Here is a 19,023-nt window from a genome sequence, read left to right as displayed (position 1 = left end):
TTTACACACTTTCTCCATTAGTAAGTGTTTGTGTAAAGTGCGTTCTGGAGAAAAAAACATCTCTGATGTTTAAAATTCTAGCCAAGTATGCACGCTCCTTGTCTTCGACAACTAAAGGGTGTCCCCATCGAGCAGGATGTGTCATAAGGGTCGTCTGAGTCCGTGTCCCCTCCTACAGCTGCAGCAGGACGAACCGGATGCTCTTGAGGAGTGGCTTCATCTTTGTCGTCCTCTTCCTCCGTCAAATGCCCCGGGCTCTCCTCCCCCGGACTGGCTGGGCGCTGTCGCAGCAGCTGCTGGTGGTGGTGGTGGTGGCCGCGGCGACAGCGGCGGCCTTAGGTGTAGTCGTGGCGGCCTGTTTGCGATATATAACTAGAAATACTAATCCAATTGTATAACGATCTATATAATCTAAACTGCCTAGGCCACCCATCTTTTTTAAGCTTACTTACAAGAAGATCTATTTCACTTTCATATATTTGTTTTTTTTCATTTTTCTAAACAGATTCTGAAGGTGCCATCTGCCTGATGGACCCTCCTCAAACTAACTCAGACATTGTAAGTAGGCAATACCCCAAAGATTTTAGACAAATAATACTTCATGTATATTGAAACATATCACTCATCTAGTATGAAGAGGACGAGCAAACCATGTCTGCCGCCTTCATAGAGGGGGACTCAGAAAGACCAACAGAGGTAACATATTGATATGCTACTGATAGTTCTCTTTGCATTTACATTTCTTTACATGCATCTGGAATATTGAGTGACATTTAATCTACACTGAAGTATGAACACTTTCTCAACCAATCTAACAGGACATGTCTGGGCAGCCTTGCTTACGTGCTTGCCATCTCCGATATTACATTTTTTTTAAATGCCATTTGAAGAAAAAAAAACATAGTGTGACACACAATATTTGCTGTGATGTGAGTGCAGGACTACAGCTGGTAATGTTGCAAATGTAAGAATGGATTAAGTTGTGTATGTAGATGATGGACTGTGATGTGAAACAGTACCGTTTAAAAAGATAACTGTCCAGAAATGCCAGCATATCTATGCGTGGTCTGATAACAATCTTGCGACGTAGATTTAATTCCCTGCGAAATAAAGCGGCACCATCATCAATAGAGTCATTGTCAAAGGGACATGCCAAGAATGATCTCTTTTTATGAAACAGGCTAGCTACCTTTTTTCCTCTGTTTTCAGTTACTTATATTTCTGAAACGGAAGACCCAGAGTTCTCACTAAAGAAAAACATACCCGCCGGAAAAAAATGGATCGATCGCTGTTATATTTTTGTTTCTCAAATGAATGTTTTGGATATTAGTTTAATTCTATTTTATTGTTATTATTATTTTAAAATCTAAAATAGTTTGAACACTGAGCATGTATAGGCCTATTGTGTTTAAATAAGAGATACAGTATGTGAGAAAATGTTAACGCCTATCAAGAAAAGCGCATTTATAAAGTGTGCGGTGTGGTGTTAGCCTTAAAACATATATAATAAATGAAAAAAATAGTATGAACAAAAAAACATTTAGAATAAACAAAAAATATCTATACTATGTTGTGTAATAAGTTAAAAAAAATTATATATACTTTTAATGGTAAAATGACTGTAAATGAAAAAAGAACATATATGATAATGAAAAAGCATTCATAATAAACTCATACCAAAAGAGAAAAAATATATATAATAAATGAAAAATATATAATTACCAGAAGAAGAAAAAAATGAACGCGGATTTCCATTATCGCGGGTAGTTTTTGGAATGTAACACCCGCGAGAAACGAGGGAACACTTATACTTCGTCCATCTCTCTCCCATTCTGCCGCTGAGAAGCTTGTCCATGCCTTTGTCTCCTCCAGGTTGGACTACTGTAATGCGCTTCTCATCGGGATCCCTGGCAAAAGCCTAAACAAAGGCTTCACTATGTACAAAACAGCACTGACCGGGTCCTGTTGTGAAAATATGAGCACATCACCCCCATCCTACGCACTTTGCACAGGCTTCTCATACATTTTCTGCATCGAATACAAAATTCCTTCACACCCATCACTGTCTGCACGATGTAGCCCCCACCTACCTCACAGGATTCCTCAAACCGCACACATCAGACAGAACACGGTCAGGCCGACTGCACCTTCTGCGCTCGCCTAGGACTCGGCTCAAGACCATGGGTGACAGGGCTTTCCAGCCCGCTGCTCCAAGTCTGTGGAACGCTCTCCCAGACCACCTCAGAGCCCCACAGACGGTGGGAGCTTTTTAAAAAAGACTCAAAACCTTCCTTTTTAAAAAAGCTTTTGCTGATTTATTTCTATTTTGAGTATTGATTTTAGTCTTTACTTTTTTTCTCTTGACTTTTTACTCTTTTTACTGACTTTTTTTTTTTTTTTTTGGACTGTTTTTACTGTGTGCTTTTATTGCTTTTATTGTTGCCTGTGCTGTACACTTTGAGATTTATTTTATAAACGTAAAATGTGTTACAAATGAAATCTATTATTATTATTATTGTTATTATTATTATTATTATTTCGACAATCTCCTAGTTCCAAGGTAGACACACTACCACTAGGCAACTGAGCTGGTAATGCATTTTCATGATATGCAATTGCGAGAAGTGCAGTTCTGATTCAGCAGAGCCATCCACATTTTGTTAGTCATCCTTTCACGAGTTATGATTTTTATTTTAGTTATTTATTTATTTTTGCTAATCTGCATAATGAGCACATGTTGAACTATTGTTCGGTTCTGCATTCTAGTAGACCTGATTCAGCACAGGCCATTGACCTTTACTTATGTCGCCATTGACCTTTAATTATGTCGCCATTGACCTTTACTTATGTCGTGTAGTGCATGACTGTGTCAGTAATGTATTTGAAATGTGCTTGAAAACAAATAATTGAGAAGTACTACCAGACAATCGAAGCAACACTGCCACCTGCTGTCATAGTGCATTTACACGTTATTCTAGTACGGACCCCCCCCCCCCCCCCCAACCCCCAATCTCCAAAAAGAAGAAAAAGTGACAACTTTGGAGGCACAAGATTTTGGCTCGACACCAGCGATATAGTGATTTTATTTTAGCTATACAGTCTGGGTTATTTACTGGACCAAACATAAGTTCTAATATTATATATTTTTTAAATACATTGATAGAAATATTAATCAAAAGTGCTCTCACCACAGATTTTAAATATTATTTTAAATATTATACCGGCCCACAGTATAAAATTAAGGACCACAATACATGTTAAATTTACCAGCTATGGTTGCAAATTTTGCATTTTCCTTTAAGAATATAGAAATGATTATTCAAAAATTTTAATTAATTCAATATTTAAATAAAATAATTTAGTCAGACAGTAATGTTGTAAAGTTTGTTCTTTGTGACGCTCTCATTACTCCATACAGGCATTCTGGTGTAAAACACGCATTGAGAATAGTAATTCCAGCGAAAAAAATAACACTAGTTGTCAGTAACAGAGGCAACGCAAGATGTCTGCCATCTGGCTACAATTGCGAGAGGCGACGACTGGTAGTCCATGATTTATTTCCGGTTCACGCAGATGAGAAGGTCCAAAGCACTGATCTGAATATATGACTGTCACCGGAAAGTCGATAGCCCATGCACGCCCGCGCAAGCCGTTGAAGTCACGGGGCGGCCATCTTGCTCGTCCCATCTCGCGAGCAGACTACTGTAAAAACTAAAAACTATACAGTATGCGTACACATGAGACGTATACACCTCGTATAAGGACTGGGGCGGAGTGGGGGGTTAGTTGTGGCTGAATGGTGACCATTTTTAACATGTTTCCTCCTGTAAAAATCATTTAGCATATCATTTATACATGTATTTAAATGAAGTTGTAAAATGTCTGAAGTTCATTTGTTTATGTATAACACATTTAAAACATCATAAAGCACGCTGTTTCTAATAAGTACTGTCTCAAATGTTCTCCAATCTCGATAGCCGAGAAACGTTTATTGGGAGGAGCAATATGGCGGCCTCGCGACTTCAAAAGTCTTGGCCTATCGGCTATCCAGTTCAGGGGTCCAAAGGGAATGAAACCCGTTATCCGATTTTTTTCCATAAACTATTTGTGCACAGAATCGGAAATAGGAAAACGAGTCATTCGCGTTTACATTTTTGACAGAAAATTGACAAACAAATAAACAACAACATTTCGTTTCGTATTTTTTTTAAAATAAAGTTTCTGTTTTGTTTTGAAAAAACGAGTGACACGCACTGTCCATTGCGCAACACGCAACACGGATTCACATCTACAACTTTATGGAGTCGTTGGAGTTCGTTTGGTAGCTGAAAAATTAATTTATTATGACATCGGCTTATGATGTGAGATCGCAACATGAACAAAGCGGCATTATTTGTGCTCGTTTGGAGTCACGTCGCTTCTGCCGGTAAGATCGCAAACCAATCCAAATGGTTTAGCAAATTATGCTAAAAAGTGCTACTATTAACTACAGTGAAAATAAGATAAGGTAACGTTTAGTCCCACAATGGGCACACATCCACATCGACTCTAAAAGGGTTTTCACGCGTGAAATGAACAGACTGACCGTAACATTCGCTCACTAATGCAATCACACGTTAATGTCCCATTTTACACGTTAGCATAATGTCTGTCATATTTAATTTAGCGGTTATTTTTGCCGTGACTAGAGGGTCCGTGTACCTTTTGGTCAATTGATATTCGTTTGAAAACAGATATTCAAAATAGAAAAATGACTCATTATTTCATTTTCGTTTTTAAATATTAACACCAAAATTGAAATACAGCTCGATTTTCTAGTTTGGTTGTCTCGAATAAGCAAGGAAAAGCCTATTAACAGTTTGATTATAATTTTTTATTTCATAAACGTAAATAGGATACAGCATGAGGCACAAATCGGGGGAAAAAACGTTTTTTTTATTTTTGTTTTCTCATACTGGCCAGGGGATGGCGATATGGCGTCTAAAAAAACTTACATTACTCAGTGCTAGTAGTACTGACTGTAACATATTCTGACTGTTGGGGAGAAAAAATTCAAACTGTTATCTTAAAAAAGAGATCAAAATTATGCTGATACTCCATAAACAGTTTCAATTTTACTATTAATGTATCATTTTTTTAATAGCCATTTTAGGCAAAAATGACAGGACAACTCACAAACCATGCCAAGACAAAAACATTTGGTTGTACAATAAAAATAAAAATAAATCTCAACAATCTGTACCCACTGTACAGGTCTCGTCAAAAAAATAGAATATCCTCAAAAATTTGCTTAATTTCCATAATTCCATTCAAAAAGCCATACTTTCATATCTACCTAGCAGTTGTTTTGACCAATCACGGCAAAAGTACTTGAAAATGTCCTCTTAGTTTTCGTCGTAAATAAAAAAAAATAAATAAAAAAAAAGCACAAACATCTTTACCAGCTAAAAATGCACGAAGCGCCTCTTGCTGTTCAACATTCAACAAGGAAACTGAGTAACTCTGTGAGAACAGAATTTTATTCCATTCGTCCATGTTAGGTTTATTTTTCTCATGGCCTCAACGCTTCCTGGTTTCGTCATAGTCACATATCCTGCCCCCAAACATAATATTGCTTTGTGATTGGCCCAAACCACCAGTGGTTCGCATCAGTGAAAATCAGCGGGCTTAGTACAAGATGGATTCTCTGGAGTTTGTGAACTCACAAATACCGTGAGAATTCATCTTGCTTCAAGTTGTATAACTTTTTATAGCATAACTGAAAGTGTATTGTGTGGTATATCGTTACTGTGATATAAAACGGCTTCTATCATGATAGATTTTTCCGTATTTTCCATTTTTCCATATCACCCAGCTCTACTTGGTGCTAATCGATTAGTTGTTGAAGAGTCGATGAATTTTTGCTCCTCTAAATGAGTAAGCAATGTCTTTAACTCCACACAGCCCTCCATTCTCTGTGGCATGTGTACACGGTGACCAGCAACATCCCACGTCTTCCATCCATGATGGCGGTGGTAGTGGTGGACGGCGTGGTGACAGAACATTACGACAGCCGCACCAAGGTGGCTGTGGCCAAACAGCCTTGGATGGATGCCGTCCTCCGCCAAGAACCTGACTACTGGAAAAAGCAGACGGACTTCTGGCAAGGGCAGGAACACTTTGGAAACATTAACATGGGAATACTTCTGGATAGATTTAACCAATCACACGGTAGGTGAAGGTTCCGTCCCCGCCTCCTTAGCCATAGCACTTCCTTTAGCCTTTTCAAAATGTTATCAAAGAAAGTTAAGTAATAAAGCTAACAGATGACTAATTAATACCTAAATATTATTTTAAACGAATCAGTGTATGCCCTACTGGAGCGGTGTGTTGAGCGATATCAGTGGCTCAGGCTGGAGGTGGCGAGCAAATTAGGTGAAGGTGGCTGCCTCTGAATTTTGTACACAGGAAAAACCCTGGTTCAAAATGAACGGAAGTGCAAACAATAATAATACAGGTTCAACTGAAGCACGACACTATCAAGTTGGCAATAAGTATAGCACGTAAATGTATAAAATCAGTACTGGTAGATGCATTAAGTACTGTAAAGGAGAAAGTCGTCATACCACCCAAATTGAGTAAGAAAATATAAATGTATAATGTGGGTAAATGCACACTAATAATGCACTCTAAGCATTAACCTTATAAACACACATAAACTTAGAGAAATTGCATCATAATATAGGAGGATGGACTTGGATTAAGTTTAAAGAGAAAAACGCTGCCAGACTTGCTGAAATTGAGCTAACAACCATACATTTAGGTTAACACACTCTAAGCATTAATATAAAAAGTATAAGCATGCATTATGTTTACAAAAATTGCATCTTAACGGACAAATAAGAGGATAGCCATGGAAAAAGTTTACATAGAAAAGTGTTATTGGCCACCATTAGCACGATACCTGGTGTCATCTCTAATAATAACGCTCGTCAACAAAGCTAGCCGACAAAGCTCCGAGGTAATGCTGCATACCTGCGCCGCGCCAGGTGTTCATGTGTTCCAGGTGCTGCATGGCTGCGAGTATGACGATGAGAGCAGCACTGTGTCAGGCTCCAACCATCACAGCTACGACGCAGACACCACGCTGTTTCTGGACATGGAGCATCGGCGGTGGATCTGGCTCAAGCCTCAGCTGGAGCTCACTGGCCGCAAGTGGAACGACAATAGTGGCTGGCTGGAGTTTATGGAGAACCGCCTGCTCATTGAATGTCCTAAGCGCCTCAACAAGACGCTGGAATATGGGAAGAGCATCCTGCAGAGGATACGTGAGTTGCTCGAGTCCTTTACCACACAAGATCTGTGCATTCTATCTTTTTTTTTTACTCTAAATTCTAAACATCTATATTAGTATGCTTCACTTTTTCCACATATTCTTATGTTGCAGTATAATTCCAAAATGAAATATAGAGTAAATCCTCCTCCATCACAGGTTCCGGATTTGTGATCCTGCTCTGCTACGGATTTTTTTGTATAGCTCATAACTATTTTGTTCTAAATCCTGTTTATTTCACGTGTGATTCCACTGTTGTCCACAACGAGATAGTGGCACACCATTTAGTTTGACCCTGCGTAAATTTGACGAAAGAAGAAATTTGAAAATGGGAAGTACACTACAGTATTTTATCTTACACTAGTTTTTGTTGACGATTATTGAATGTAAAACCTTCTTTTGTCCTGCCATTTATGCCTATAGAAAATGCCAAGGGTGTATTTCAATAGGATAGGATATTATATCAGGGATTTCATTTCTTGCGGGGCTGCTCTAGGCTGTAACCATGAAGGGCTTTTAATGTACATGTCGTTCACTTTTCGTAGTCTTACCATGCCAAATTTGTGGGCCGACAACTCTTATCACAATTTGGTCAATTTCATATTGATTGATTATTATTATGAGTATTTATTATTATTATTATTAATTATTTTATTATTATTATTATTATTATTTACAAATTATTGACTAATTGAAATTGTTGACAATGGCTTGCTCCCTAATGATGCAATGTTAATGGTTGAAAAACATGCCATTTATCCTGAAAAGTATCTAGTTTAGTGGTACTGTACAGAGTTTCTGCCAGATACCAGCAATCTTCAAAATTACACAATTGTTCTTATTCCACAGTGTACTGAAGAATGTGTGATGGTGACCCTAAGTGGACAAAAATAGCACCTGCACCTCCAGTTTTTCTTAGGCATGCTGCACACTGCTTGATTCTTCCGAATCCAACGAGAACCTGACCCATCTCAAAAAAATGATTTATAGTAGCTCTGCTACTGCTTTGCTATGCAGCAGTCCCATAATTACGATTTTGATCCCAAAACGATAAATCATTCAGCCCTACTCTACATAATGTGTTTCTATCGCTTGGCAGCGTGTGGTGGGTGGGTGGCTGTCTTGCTTGCTTATTACTCAGAAATGGATTTTTTTCCCTGCGTGAAACCTTCTGTGCATTTTAATCGGCTAGAATTTGCATCACTGCCATATTGTGCAGCTGGGATTAAAATGTTGAATGGAATTGCATTGAATTGCAAAACCGGTGGCCGGTACACAGCTGCCCGTAAAATCACTGCTTGAGTGTTGAGTGGAGCTTCACTGCATCGCTCAGTGTGTGGAAGCCCTTCTTTTGCAGCTTCATTCCCATACAAAATTAATGACTTGATTGTGTCGCACATCCTCAGAGCGGCCCCTGGTGTCTCTGCTGCAGAAACGGCCGTCAGCACCGGTCACGTGCCACGCCACAGGATTCTACCCCGATAAAGTGGACATGTTCTGGACGCTTGACAGCGAGCAGCTTCACGAGGACGTTGGGCACGGCCAGCTGCTCCGCAATCATGATGGAACCTTCCAGCTCAGCGTCCGCCTAGATGTGGAGGCCATACCGCCTGCCGACTGGCACCGCTACGCCTGTGTCTTCCGGCTCTATGGACTTCTCGATAATATCATCACCACGCTGGATGCCGCCGAGATCCAAACAAACTATGGTAAGAGAAAATGAGCAAACACAGACGTTTGCGAGCCCGAAGCCACTTTGACGTCAGTCCGGGGCAGAGGGTGTTGCTTGATAGCACTACCAGCATTCAAAAACAACTAGATCTCCCAGAGCCGTCATTTTGACGGCTTGCGCTCTCGCACTCAGGTAATCGCCTAATATGGTTATTACTCACTGTTTTGTGTAGCTAATAGAGCCCCCTCTCGGGTGTAGGTTCTCTGGTGGAGCTTTATTGAGTTCGATTATCAGAATTGTACGGCCAAAAACGTCATGACTCCGTCACATCTAGTAGGGCTGGGTTTAAAAAATTGAATTATCAATGTGTTTCTTTTGGAGCCTGATATTGATTCATAAAACTATGACTCAATTATTTTTTTTATTTCTCTTTTCCCAGAAATTTATAAGAAAATAGAATTTTAAAGGGAAAGTCATTAGTAAACTAAATCATTTAACCAGTTACTTCCTCCGTAAAATTTGACTTGGAATTTATTGTTTGTGGAGTTTTTATCATGTTTTTGATATTTAAAAAGTATTAATTTTCCATAATTAATCAATATTGGATTGAAGTGAATCGAATTGAATCAGTAAAAAACAAAATCGAATCGAACTGAACTCTTGTGAAGTGAAATCAAATTGATTGAGGAAATTAGAACTGATACCCAGCCCTATCATCTAGCAGCCTATATTTTACTATAAGCTTTTATTATACCTTGAACTGCGTCGCCACTTCCGGCTCCTTTTAGCGGGGGTGGGCTGGTCTTGTTCCGACTTCTGGTGATCTAGCAAAGCCAAAGCCTCCGTGCTGAATGGTAGTAGCTACGTAAGCCCAGCGGCGCCAACTACGGAAGCCTAGTGGCGCAACACCGTGGGTCCCAGCGACGTGAAAGATTGAAGTGAATAGAGCTGTCAAATTGACGGTTGCGGAGGTTAAGTAGCAATGACTCCTAAATATTTTTAGATTTTTAATACAATAAAATGGCAGTGCAGTAATGATATACATACAGAGAGAGGAGAAGTCAAAAGACCAGGAACATTGTTGATCTATGTAAACAGAGTAACAACAAATCCAATTTTGAGAAGCGTCAAAATGACTGCTCTGGGAGATCTAGTGTTAAACTACAACTAACTTTAGGATGAATATGTTTTCTTGAACAATATATTACTGTTTGCATGACAAAATGAATGGCTCATCGAATCAAAAACATATTCTTTTAGTATTTCATGATTTTTACCAGCGCAAAATTCTTGGCAGCTATGCATGTCATCTTTCCTGCCCATTCCTACTCTACTGAAGGGCATTTATGGTTGCATGAGAATGTAAGATTGTATCAGCATTGAAATGGTGAAACTCTTGCTAATTATGATTACAGGGTTTTACCTATGTACAAAATTCTGAGGCGGCCACCTCCACCTAATTTGCTCGCCACCTCCAGCCTGAGCAACTGATATTGCTCAACACAGCGCTCCTGCTGTGTTGATTGAGCTCGGCAGCAACGTATTTTAGCTGCAGTTGCAGCGTTACGGCTGCAGGAGGGCGGCCGATAATTGTATAGTCACCGCCGCAAGTACCGATGTCTTAAAATAAGACTGGTATTGGCACAGATACCTGTTATCGATAGTCGCCCACCATAGTCAGGATGGTACCATATACCTCTGCCTCAATTTGAGCCAGGAAAAACCCTGGATTACTTTTCAAAATCCTGTATGGACTGATACTGGTCTGCTGTTAGGCATCTATTAGGCCCTAGTTTCTAGCCAAAGTACCATTGTTGAGGGCAATTATTTACTTACTAAGGGTGTAAACATTTTCGAGTGTTCGCGAAGTTAGCGAATGCTGATTTCTCGTCACGTTTGCCAGACGTTCTCAAGAACAGTTTTAATTGTTTTTAATTTTTAACATGTTCAAAACTTCCCATGGCGAATGTCTAGTGAACATCTGACGAACGATTGGTAAACGTTTGCGACCTTGCACGACAACTGACCAATCCTGATGAGAAATCAACATTCGCTACCATCGCAAACATTGACTAACTTTTGGCTCCTCAGTGCGATACGGGCTTTACTTAAGATAAGATAAGATCCACTGATTGTCACACCCATCTAAGATGGGGCGAAATTTGTTACATATTCTGTGTACTTTGTGTTTCAGTGGAGCCTGTGAATCACATCAGCATCATCGTGGCCGTTGTCGTGGTCACCGCCGTCATAGTCCTATCGGTGGGCATCGGCATTTGGCTTTACAGAAAGAGACAACGGGAGCGTCGTCATAGGGAAACACCGCAGCAACTTACTGACGCCTCCTGCAGACTGTATTCTGATGCCGAGGAAGTCGTCCTCCCTGGTAAGCGGGAGCAGTCATCAATCATCCGTCAGATGAGCTGTCAATCAATAACAGCTGGATGTTTTATTTGCAGGTGGTAACGAGGACGTCCAGGAGAGATGGACTTTGAAGAGATGCTGTAGCCACAGACCAGGTTTGTTGATGCCACAGTTTCCTAAAAAAAATATTTTTTAGAAATTTCTAAATAATATTAATCCATAGTTGAATCCCAAAGTTTACATTATGTCATTTGAAAATACACACGCATGCTTTTACATAAACTGCCACTTACTACTTAAATTACATTTTGAAATTGGCTGCCATTTCAGGATTTAAAAGCATCATATTGATGAGCTTTTGAAGGCTGAACGATGCCAAGTTTCAGCACCAAAGTAAGATTACTTAATTTAAAATGAAGACTACACTTGTGTGGAAATTGATACTTTTTATAGAAACATATGAAGAGACTGAAAATTGCAAAATATCAGTCAACTTTGGTGTAACCTTCAGGTTTTTTTTTTTTTCAAGCACTGTCACAACTTGAATGTATTTTGATCTCTGCCTTTACAAGGCACGGGGAGAAGTGAAAACTGTCTGACAAGTTCCCATTTGAGTTTCTAAGGTGTGTAGTTTTGTTTGTCAAGAGTTCCAGATGGATTTCTAGATCATAAGTTGTTTTGCCAAAGCTATACATGCAACTGAAAACATTGATTTATTGAGATGCAATGATATGAAAATGTGACAGAAAGTACATTCTCTTCACGGTTTAAGACATTGGTACGGTATTATTGTGGTTACAGTACTGTAAAAAAATAATAATTAATTGCCGGCGGATGCAAACTGCAAGACAAAATAAATCGTATACGGCGTTCCCTTACTTTTCGTGGGTGATACTTCCCACACCCGCAAAGCCATAGGTGAATAGTCACAAATTAGAGGTAACGTTTTTTTGTTCAAATAAGGTTAAAAATATTTCTGTGTCATTAAAAAAATAATAATTGTATAGATAAATATTTACTATTTTTTAAAGGAAAATTAATATCGCTTAACGTACTTCCGGTTTCCACCAACGTACTTCCGGTTTGCGAGCAAAACATGTCCGCCTTCACGGAGCAGGATGGAAATGCCTTCCATGTTGAATTATCAAGCAGGAATGCTGTACGTTTATTTTTTCATACTTTATGCATGACTCTGAGTGAATATTAATGCTTATTTATTTCACCAAAATCTTCTTCTTTTCCTTTCGGCTTTTCCCTTCAGGGGTCGCCACAGCGAATCAGTTGCCTCCATCTAACCCTGCCCTCTGCATCCTCTGCTCCCACACCAACTACCTTCATGTCCTCTTTAACTACTTCCATAAACCTCCTCTTTGGTCTTCCTTTAGACCTCCTGCCTGGCATTTGGAAACTCTGCATCCTTCTGCCAATATAATCTTCTGGACATGTCCAAACCATCTCAGTCTGGCCTCTCTGACTTTATCTTCAAAGCCTCTAACATGTGCTGTCCCTCTGATTTACTCATTCCTGATTCTATCCATCCTGGTCACTCACAAAGAGAACCTCAGTATCTTCATCTCTGCCACCTCCAACTCTGCCTCCTGTCTTTTCCTCTGTGGCAATGTCTCCAGACCAAACAACATTGCTCGTCTCACCACAGTTTTATAAACCCTTCCTTTCATTTGAGCTGAAACTCTTTTTCTTCTTTTCACCGAAATGTTGTTCTAAATAATTTGATGCACTTTCATTTGCAATGGCGCTACAGTGTAGCAATTGACTTGACCCAAATAAAAATCTGCGATAAGTGAACCGCGAAGTAGTGAGGGACCACTGTATATGAATCATAAATATGACGACCAACTGGTTTTTCCAAGTGTAAATAGCATTGCAGAAACATCGTGTGTGTCAAGCAGCAAGCAAGCATTAAAAAAATAATAAATAAATAAAAAAGCAAAAAACTTCAGTGTCTTCTTAAAACTGAAACTGCAACTGGTTTCCAGTGTAACAAGTGATAGGCTAATCAATGTGCACTTGTCTTTCCTTAACATATTCATGTTTCAACAAGAATAAAAGCAATCCTTTTCATTTAAGTGCCTTTCAAATTATAACAGAAATTGACAGCTTTGGGGACCACATTTAAAGGGATGAGATGTATGCATGTGACCCCTCGAATGAAATCCTTTTTACGATATTCTCATTTGGTGATGTTCTGACATTTTTCTAATGTTATGCATGTCCACGTCTTGACTCATTAAAGGTTGAGAATTGCTGCTTGTCACCGTGCGGGACACTGGATCGCAACTGGACTGCGAAGAAGAGGAACGTCCTCACTTGGAACCTTCAAAATAAGACTCATTTTGAAGATGATGATGATGATAATGATGAAGGCGATGATGTTAATGACGGTAATGAAGATGATGACAAAAATCACGACGATGATGATAGTGACAAGGACGACAATTGTGGTGATGACAAAAATCAATCAATAATCAGAATAATTGATTATTACTCAATCACAATGCAGATAAATAAATGGACTGGTTGCCCGTTAATGAAACGAACACAGCATTAGTAATGTTCAGCGTGGTAAAGCTAATTTGTTTTCTGACCCTGAACCTTGTTTCTGCGAGGCAGTCGTGCTAACCACCCAGTGCATCGCACTACACAAGACGACTAACACTTTGTCATTTGTTGTTGTTGAAAAGCTAAGCATATATGGAAGCATTTTGTAGCCACACCAGGAAAAAAATACATCGATAAGGCGTTTTAATGTAACAAAGTTCACATACATTTCTGTTTAATTTCAGATTATGTGCAATTTATCACATTAAAATGTGAAACTTATTGCACTAAAACGTGAAATATGTTAATATGAGAATTTTATCACTTTTTTACGTGAAACTTAAACTTTATCATGTTGAAACATGAAGTTGCTCATGTTAAAACAAAAAAAATTAACACGTTGAAACATAACATTTTTCATGTTATAATGTAATAAAGAACTTTTAATTTTTCTGGCAAGACACTTCTGTAAGTGCGTGAGTTGCTAACTGGATATATTGTTTTCAAAATAGTAATTCATAGTATTACCTTGTTGGCATTAAACATGCAGGCATCCTCATGCTGCCCCATGTGGCCTTGCAGAGTAGTGCAACTGATTAATTTGTCGATGAGTAGGCTGTTGGAGTCACATGAATAAACATATTTAGTATTAAAAAGGGAGTTAATTGAAGTTGAAATGTCTTTATTTACATTAACATCATCAGTATCATTAATCATAAATCTTATAAATAAAAGGAATGCTACTGCAAATCAGCCCATGGACTATGAATTGAAGTGCAGTGCATAATACTACTCCTAAAATTGCCTAAATAAACACATTTAAAATCAAGCTCAAAGGCTTGTATTAGCTACAGTAAATTAATTGTCAAATGTGAAAATGAACATGTTCCCAATTATTATAGTTATCTAAACATAAAATGTACTTTCAAATAATTTTCATAATTTTGAAAATCATTTTTATTTATTTATTTTGTTGAAAAAAAAGTTATTTTCAATTTTAGCTTTAGTTATTTTGCTAGTTTCTGTTAACTAAAGCAACCTTGTCTAGCGCTGACAAAGTGGAGGAGTTGGACAGGAAAAAAGGTTTGGGTGGCACTTTGGGCTTGGACGAGATGTCACGTCGCACTACCCAGTGATGTCAGCACATGAACTCAGATAAAACAGATACCCTGGACTGATCTCCAGTCAGTTACACATTTGTAGTGATTGTGGGTAAGCACATTAGTAACTGAAAAAGCTGTATGAAAGTCAACAATGATACTATATTGTATGAATGATGAAACACATCCATTTCTATTTATTACTTAGCTTTTATATGCATCCATGTGGCTTTTAACCCAACCAAAATATAACTACTGCATTAGTGCATTAGCTTTGGTTTTCTTTATTGACTTTTGTGGCAAGACTTAGAGTCTTACATGGTGAATGTGGAATGCTGCCATGGTGTTGTGAATTGTGTGTGTGTGTGTGTGTGTGTGTGTGTGTGTGTGTGTGTGTGTGTGTGTGTGTGTGCGTGTGTGTGTGCGTGTGTGTGTGTGTGTGTGTGTGTGTGTGTGTGTGCGTGTGCGTGTGCGTGTGTGTGTGTGTGTGTGTGTGTGTGTGTGTGCAGCGTAGGAGCAAAGGGCTGTTAAGGGTCGATAAGTAACTGGCTTTTGTGGCAAAGGGACATTAGTAAATTGGGGAGGCATTAGAGAAGAGATACAATTTAACCGGTATTTAAAAGAATAATGGCTTTGTGGTCTGCTTCCATTAACATGGTTGAATGATGACAGGTAATTTATAATGATGGTGTGGAAATCTGAAAATGGCTGCCTGAGTATTTATGTAATAGGTTGACTAAAGGTACTGAATGCCATGATGCAGCATTGTATATAAGCGAGTAACAGCTTGGATAAAATGCCCAATGGTAATGACTTCAATCATAATCCGTTTATCAGGATTGGTTTACGCTTCCCTCTGCATTTTGGTCAAATTACCCAGAAAACAATCAATATGAATAAGGCACAAACTGCAAGCTATCAGATTTGAACGTCAACATCAACAAGGAATTAAACATATTCCACCAACGTTTGAAATAGTGACTTCAATCAATCATAAAAGAAAAACAGCTGAACAGTCTAACCTGAAACAGAGAGCTGTAGAAGTATGACAGTAAACCCTACCTGATAGTCTAAGCCAGTTGCCAGGCGGAAGTGACAGATGGTGGGAGAGGGTGTGGGAATTACTGTACACCTGTGTGGACACAGACAAGGGTTTTCAACTGAGTTCTATGAGAGGGCACACACCTCGAACACAACACTCTCACAACTTAACGGTTAAACATACCGGATTCCACAAAGGGCTCGTTAGAACGGCACAGGTTTGGAGAATGTAAGCATTTTCTCATTTTTCAATTCAAAATTCTTCTACTCTCCTATGAAGCCCTCATATCTAGGCCCCCGTCTACCTTAAAGACTTAAAGCTCCACCCCTACACACCTTCACGTTCCTCTGACAATAACCTTCTGACTGTCCCTAGGACCGAATCTGGGGGGACAGAGCATTCTCTGTTGCTGTCCCCACCCTTTGGAATTCATTCCCGAAAGACATCCGTGTTACAATTGACCCCTCTTTTTTTCAAAAATAAATTAAAATCGCACCTGTTCCGCACTGCCTTGAACGTAAAATAATTGTAACCAATAGAGGATTAGCGGTTCAGAAGATGGATGGATGGAAACAGAGGCAACACCGCTTAAACTGCAACCTCTCCTATACACATCACTTAATATTCTTCACTTAACAATGGACTTTTTGAGTGTACTATTCCGTCTCGTTTTGTTAAATTTGTGTATTTTTATTGTCTACTTATTCTAAATTGTAAACAATTCTTTGGAAAAGTGCTCCATAAATTCAATGTATTATAATTTATAATAATAATAATAATAATAATAATAATAATAATAATAATAATAATAATAATAATAATAATTATTATTATTATATTATTATTCTGTGTAGCAAAGCAGCCCATCTTACTCCCCTGCATTAATATCTTCGTTTATTCTCCTTTATTTCTGTTTTTCTTGCAGGAATTCAGCCCACACTTTAACATGTATCACCACAAATATAAAAAATACGTCTCAACTCGTTTTTTTTTTTTCATGATTCCATGATAACTCGGCAGCACAGTTCCCCAAGAAAAGGTCTAAGGGGTTAAAAAGAAGAAAATAAATAAAATCAAGTACTTGTTCCAAACCACAAACCGCACATAGAGTGATTGAGGGATATGATTTTTTTAATTTTTAATTTTTTTTTATATCTCATTTGGTTGACACATTTCCCATCTTGAGATTGGTGTAAAAAAAAAAAAAATCTAAAAAATTTATATTTGTGCCTTCCTGTGCATGTTTAAAGAAAGTGAGCAAAAAAGAGGAAATAAAGCTTTCACAGTGATGTGTATGGCTTCAGCTAGAGTGCAGGTCATTAGTGGCATAAAAATATTTCAAAAAATCTCAGATTAATTCATCACCGTAGCAATAACATTTCCTCAAATCTCATCATATATGGAGATTTTGTAGTCACAAGAGTCTTCTTTTAGAAAAAAACACTTGTGTCGCAACAATGTTATTTAGTGTACCTATAATATGACTTGTAGTAAGGAGTAAGTCACACAACACCTCCATTAACCTCAATGTTAATGTCATCGCTTTTTGTGAAAACATTTTTTTAACCTGCTTGCTTTATGACACGAAAATATGTTTTTCAACAAATTACTGTGCAAAGAGGGAAAGTGAAATGTGGATCTTGCCCACTCTTTTGCAATCAATCTTCTACATGCACGAAGGTGTAACTTTCAATTTAGAATACTGATTTTTTTAATCAAAACTTAATATTTACATCAGAACGTCTCATCATCCAGAATACATGGTTATAATGACAACATTACTAAGCAATTTGACTTTGTTGTCCGTATACAATGACTTGTCGTACTGCTATGTGACACAAATCTTTTTTTTTGATAGATGTACTAAGGATTTTGAGAGAGAAAATGGCTTTAGCAAGGGAACCATGATGTTTGGCTAGTTGTACAAATTGTTTTGAGAAATACACTTTTTGTAAATTTCAAGTCTGATCAGAGAAATATTCCAAAATACCCGAGGAAAACTGTAATGTAGGATTTTTCACACAGGGCCACAAAAAGCCTGGTAATGCCTCAGGAGAAAAGCTTTCAGCATACAACAACTGACTACGATGTTCCATCTTTATCTAATACATGGCTGGGTTGGTGTATTGTTTTGTTAGTGCATCTTGTGTGGACAGTGTGAGTGTTGTGCGTATCTTGATGGCGCAAAAGACATAAAGCAGCCATTACGGTCTAAATTGATACATTTTTCCCTCTGGCTATGTAACTTCCAGGATAAGGAATGAAATAATCACATTTAATGGGTTTAAAGATATTTGGTTGAAAGTATAGAGAAAGCTAATCAGGACTCTAGTTTTATCTTACAATCTACTATGCGATCAGGTTTTATGAATACAAGCGAAAGGTAACATTATTTGGCACCATATCTGGGAGCAATATGCCCCACTATGGTGTCTGTTTTTCCCCTTTGTTCTCAATGTTATCAAAAATCATCCTGACACAAGATGCAAGGGATAGATATATGAAACTTATAAATACAAAGAGACACATTTTAATGGTAAACAGACACTTTCTTTAAAAAATGTACATATTTTAGATCAATTTGGTTAGCAAGAAGTTAGAAGTTAGATTGGTGACAGGTACACATGAATATATAGGCTATTTGTCAACAGTTGTATGTCTGTGGGTAGTAAAGTCTGACAGCAGTAGGTAGAAAGGCTCTCAGTGCTACTGTTCGGTGGCGGGCTGTGAGGAGGACCCAAATGCACAACGGCAACGGCAGATATGATGAGTTATTTATTTGTGGCAAGTTTATTGTCTGGAGGGGATACATTCAGATCGGGAGCCGGGCTGGGGCTCAAGGTGGTGGCAATCAAGTGTGAGCCAGATGTATAGCAAACAAAAGCAGGCAGCATGTTAGAGTTGGTGAAGACAGACAGGTAGGCCTAATATCACTCAAAAATTGCAAAGAATTTTTTGACACGACTCATTCAAC

General features: G+C 38.4%; 1 protein-coding gene and 1 long non-coding RNA gene across 3 annotated transcripts; both read left to right on the top strand.

Moving 5' to 3' along the window:
- Window positions 1-261: 261 nt before the first annotated feature.
- Window positions 262-2,108, top strand: LOC144053180 (uncharacterized). The gene is made up of 3 exons (XR_013294347.1): window positions 262-558; window positions 631-696; window positions 1,873-2,108. It is a non-coding gene; the product is annotated as an uncharacterized LOC144053180 (long non-coding RNA).
- Window positions 2,109-4,229: 2,121 nt separating this feature from the next.
- LOC144053708 (major histocompatibility complex class I-related protein 1-like) lies at window positions 4,230-14,657 on the top strand. 2 transcript variants are annotated; one of them, XM_077568445.1, is made up of 7 exons: window positions 4,230-4,426; window positions 5,944-6,210; window positions 7,029-7,307; window positions 8,719-9,021; window positions 11,179-11,370; window positions 11,444-11,503; window positions 12,610-13,466. In XM_077568445.1, the coding sequence occupies exons 1-7, from the start codon at window positions 4,375-4,377 to the stop codon at window positions 13,011-13,013; spliced, it is 1,557 nt and encodes a 518-aa protein (XP_077424571.1). In that variant the 5' UTR covers window positions 4,230-4,374; the 3' UTR covers window positions 13,014-13,466. The 2 variants fall into 2 exon arrangements, with proteins under 2 accessions (XP_077424571.1, XP_077424572.1); XM_077568446.1 differs by lacking the exon at window positions 12,610-13,466 and adding an exon at window positions 13,603-14,657 and having other exon boundaries at window positions 4,234-4,426.
- Window positions 14,658-19,023: the final 4,366 nt, after the last annotated feature.

The sequence above is a fragment of the Vanacampus margaritifer genome, chromosome 6 (genome assembly GCF_051991255.1).
Source record: "Vanacampus margaritifer isolate UIUO_Vmar chromosome 6, RoL_Vmar_1.0, whole genome shotgun sequence".
Lineage (NCBI taxonomy): Eukaryota > Metazoa > Chordata > Actinopteri > Syngnathiformes > Syngnathidae > Vanacampus > Vanacampus margaritifer.
This window is presented reverse-complemented; position numbering and strand designations above follow the sequence as displayed.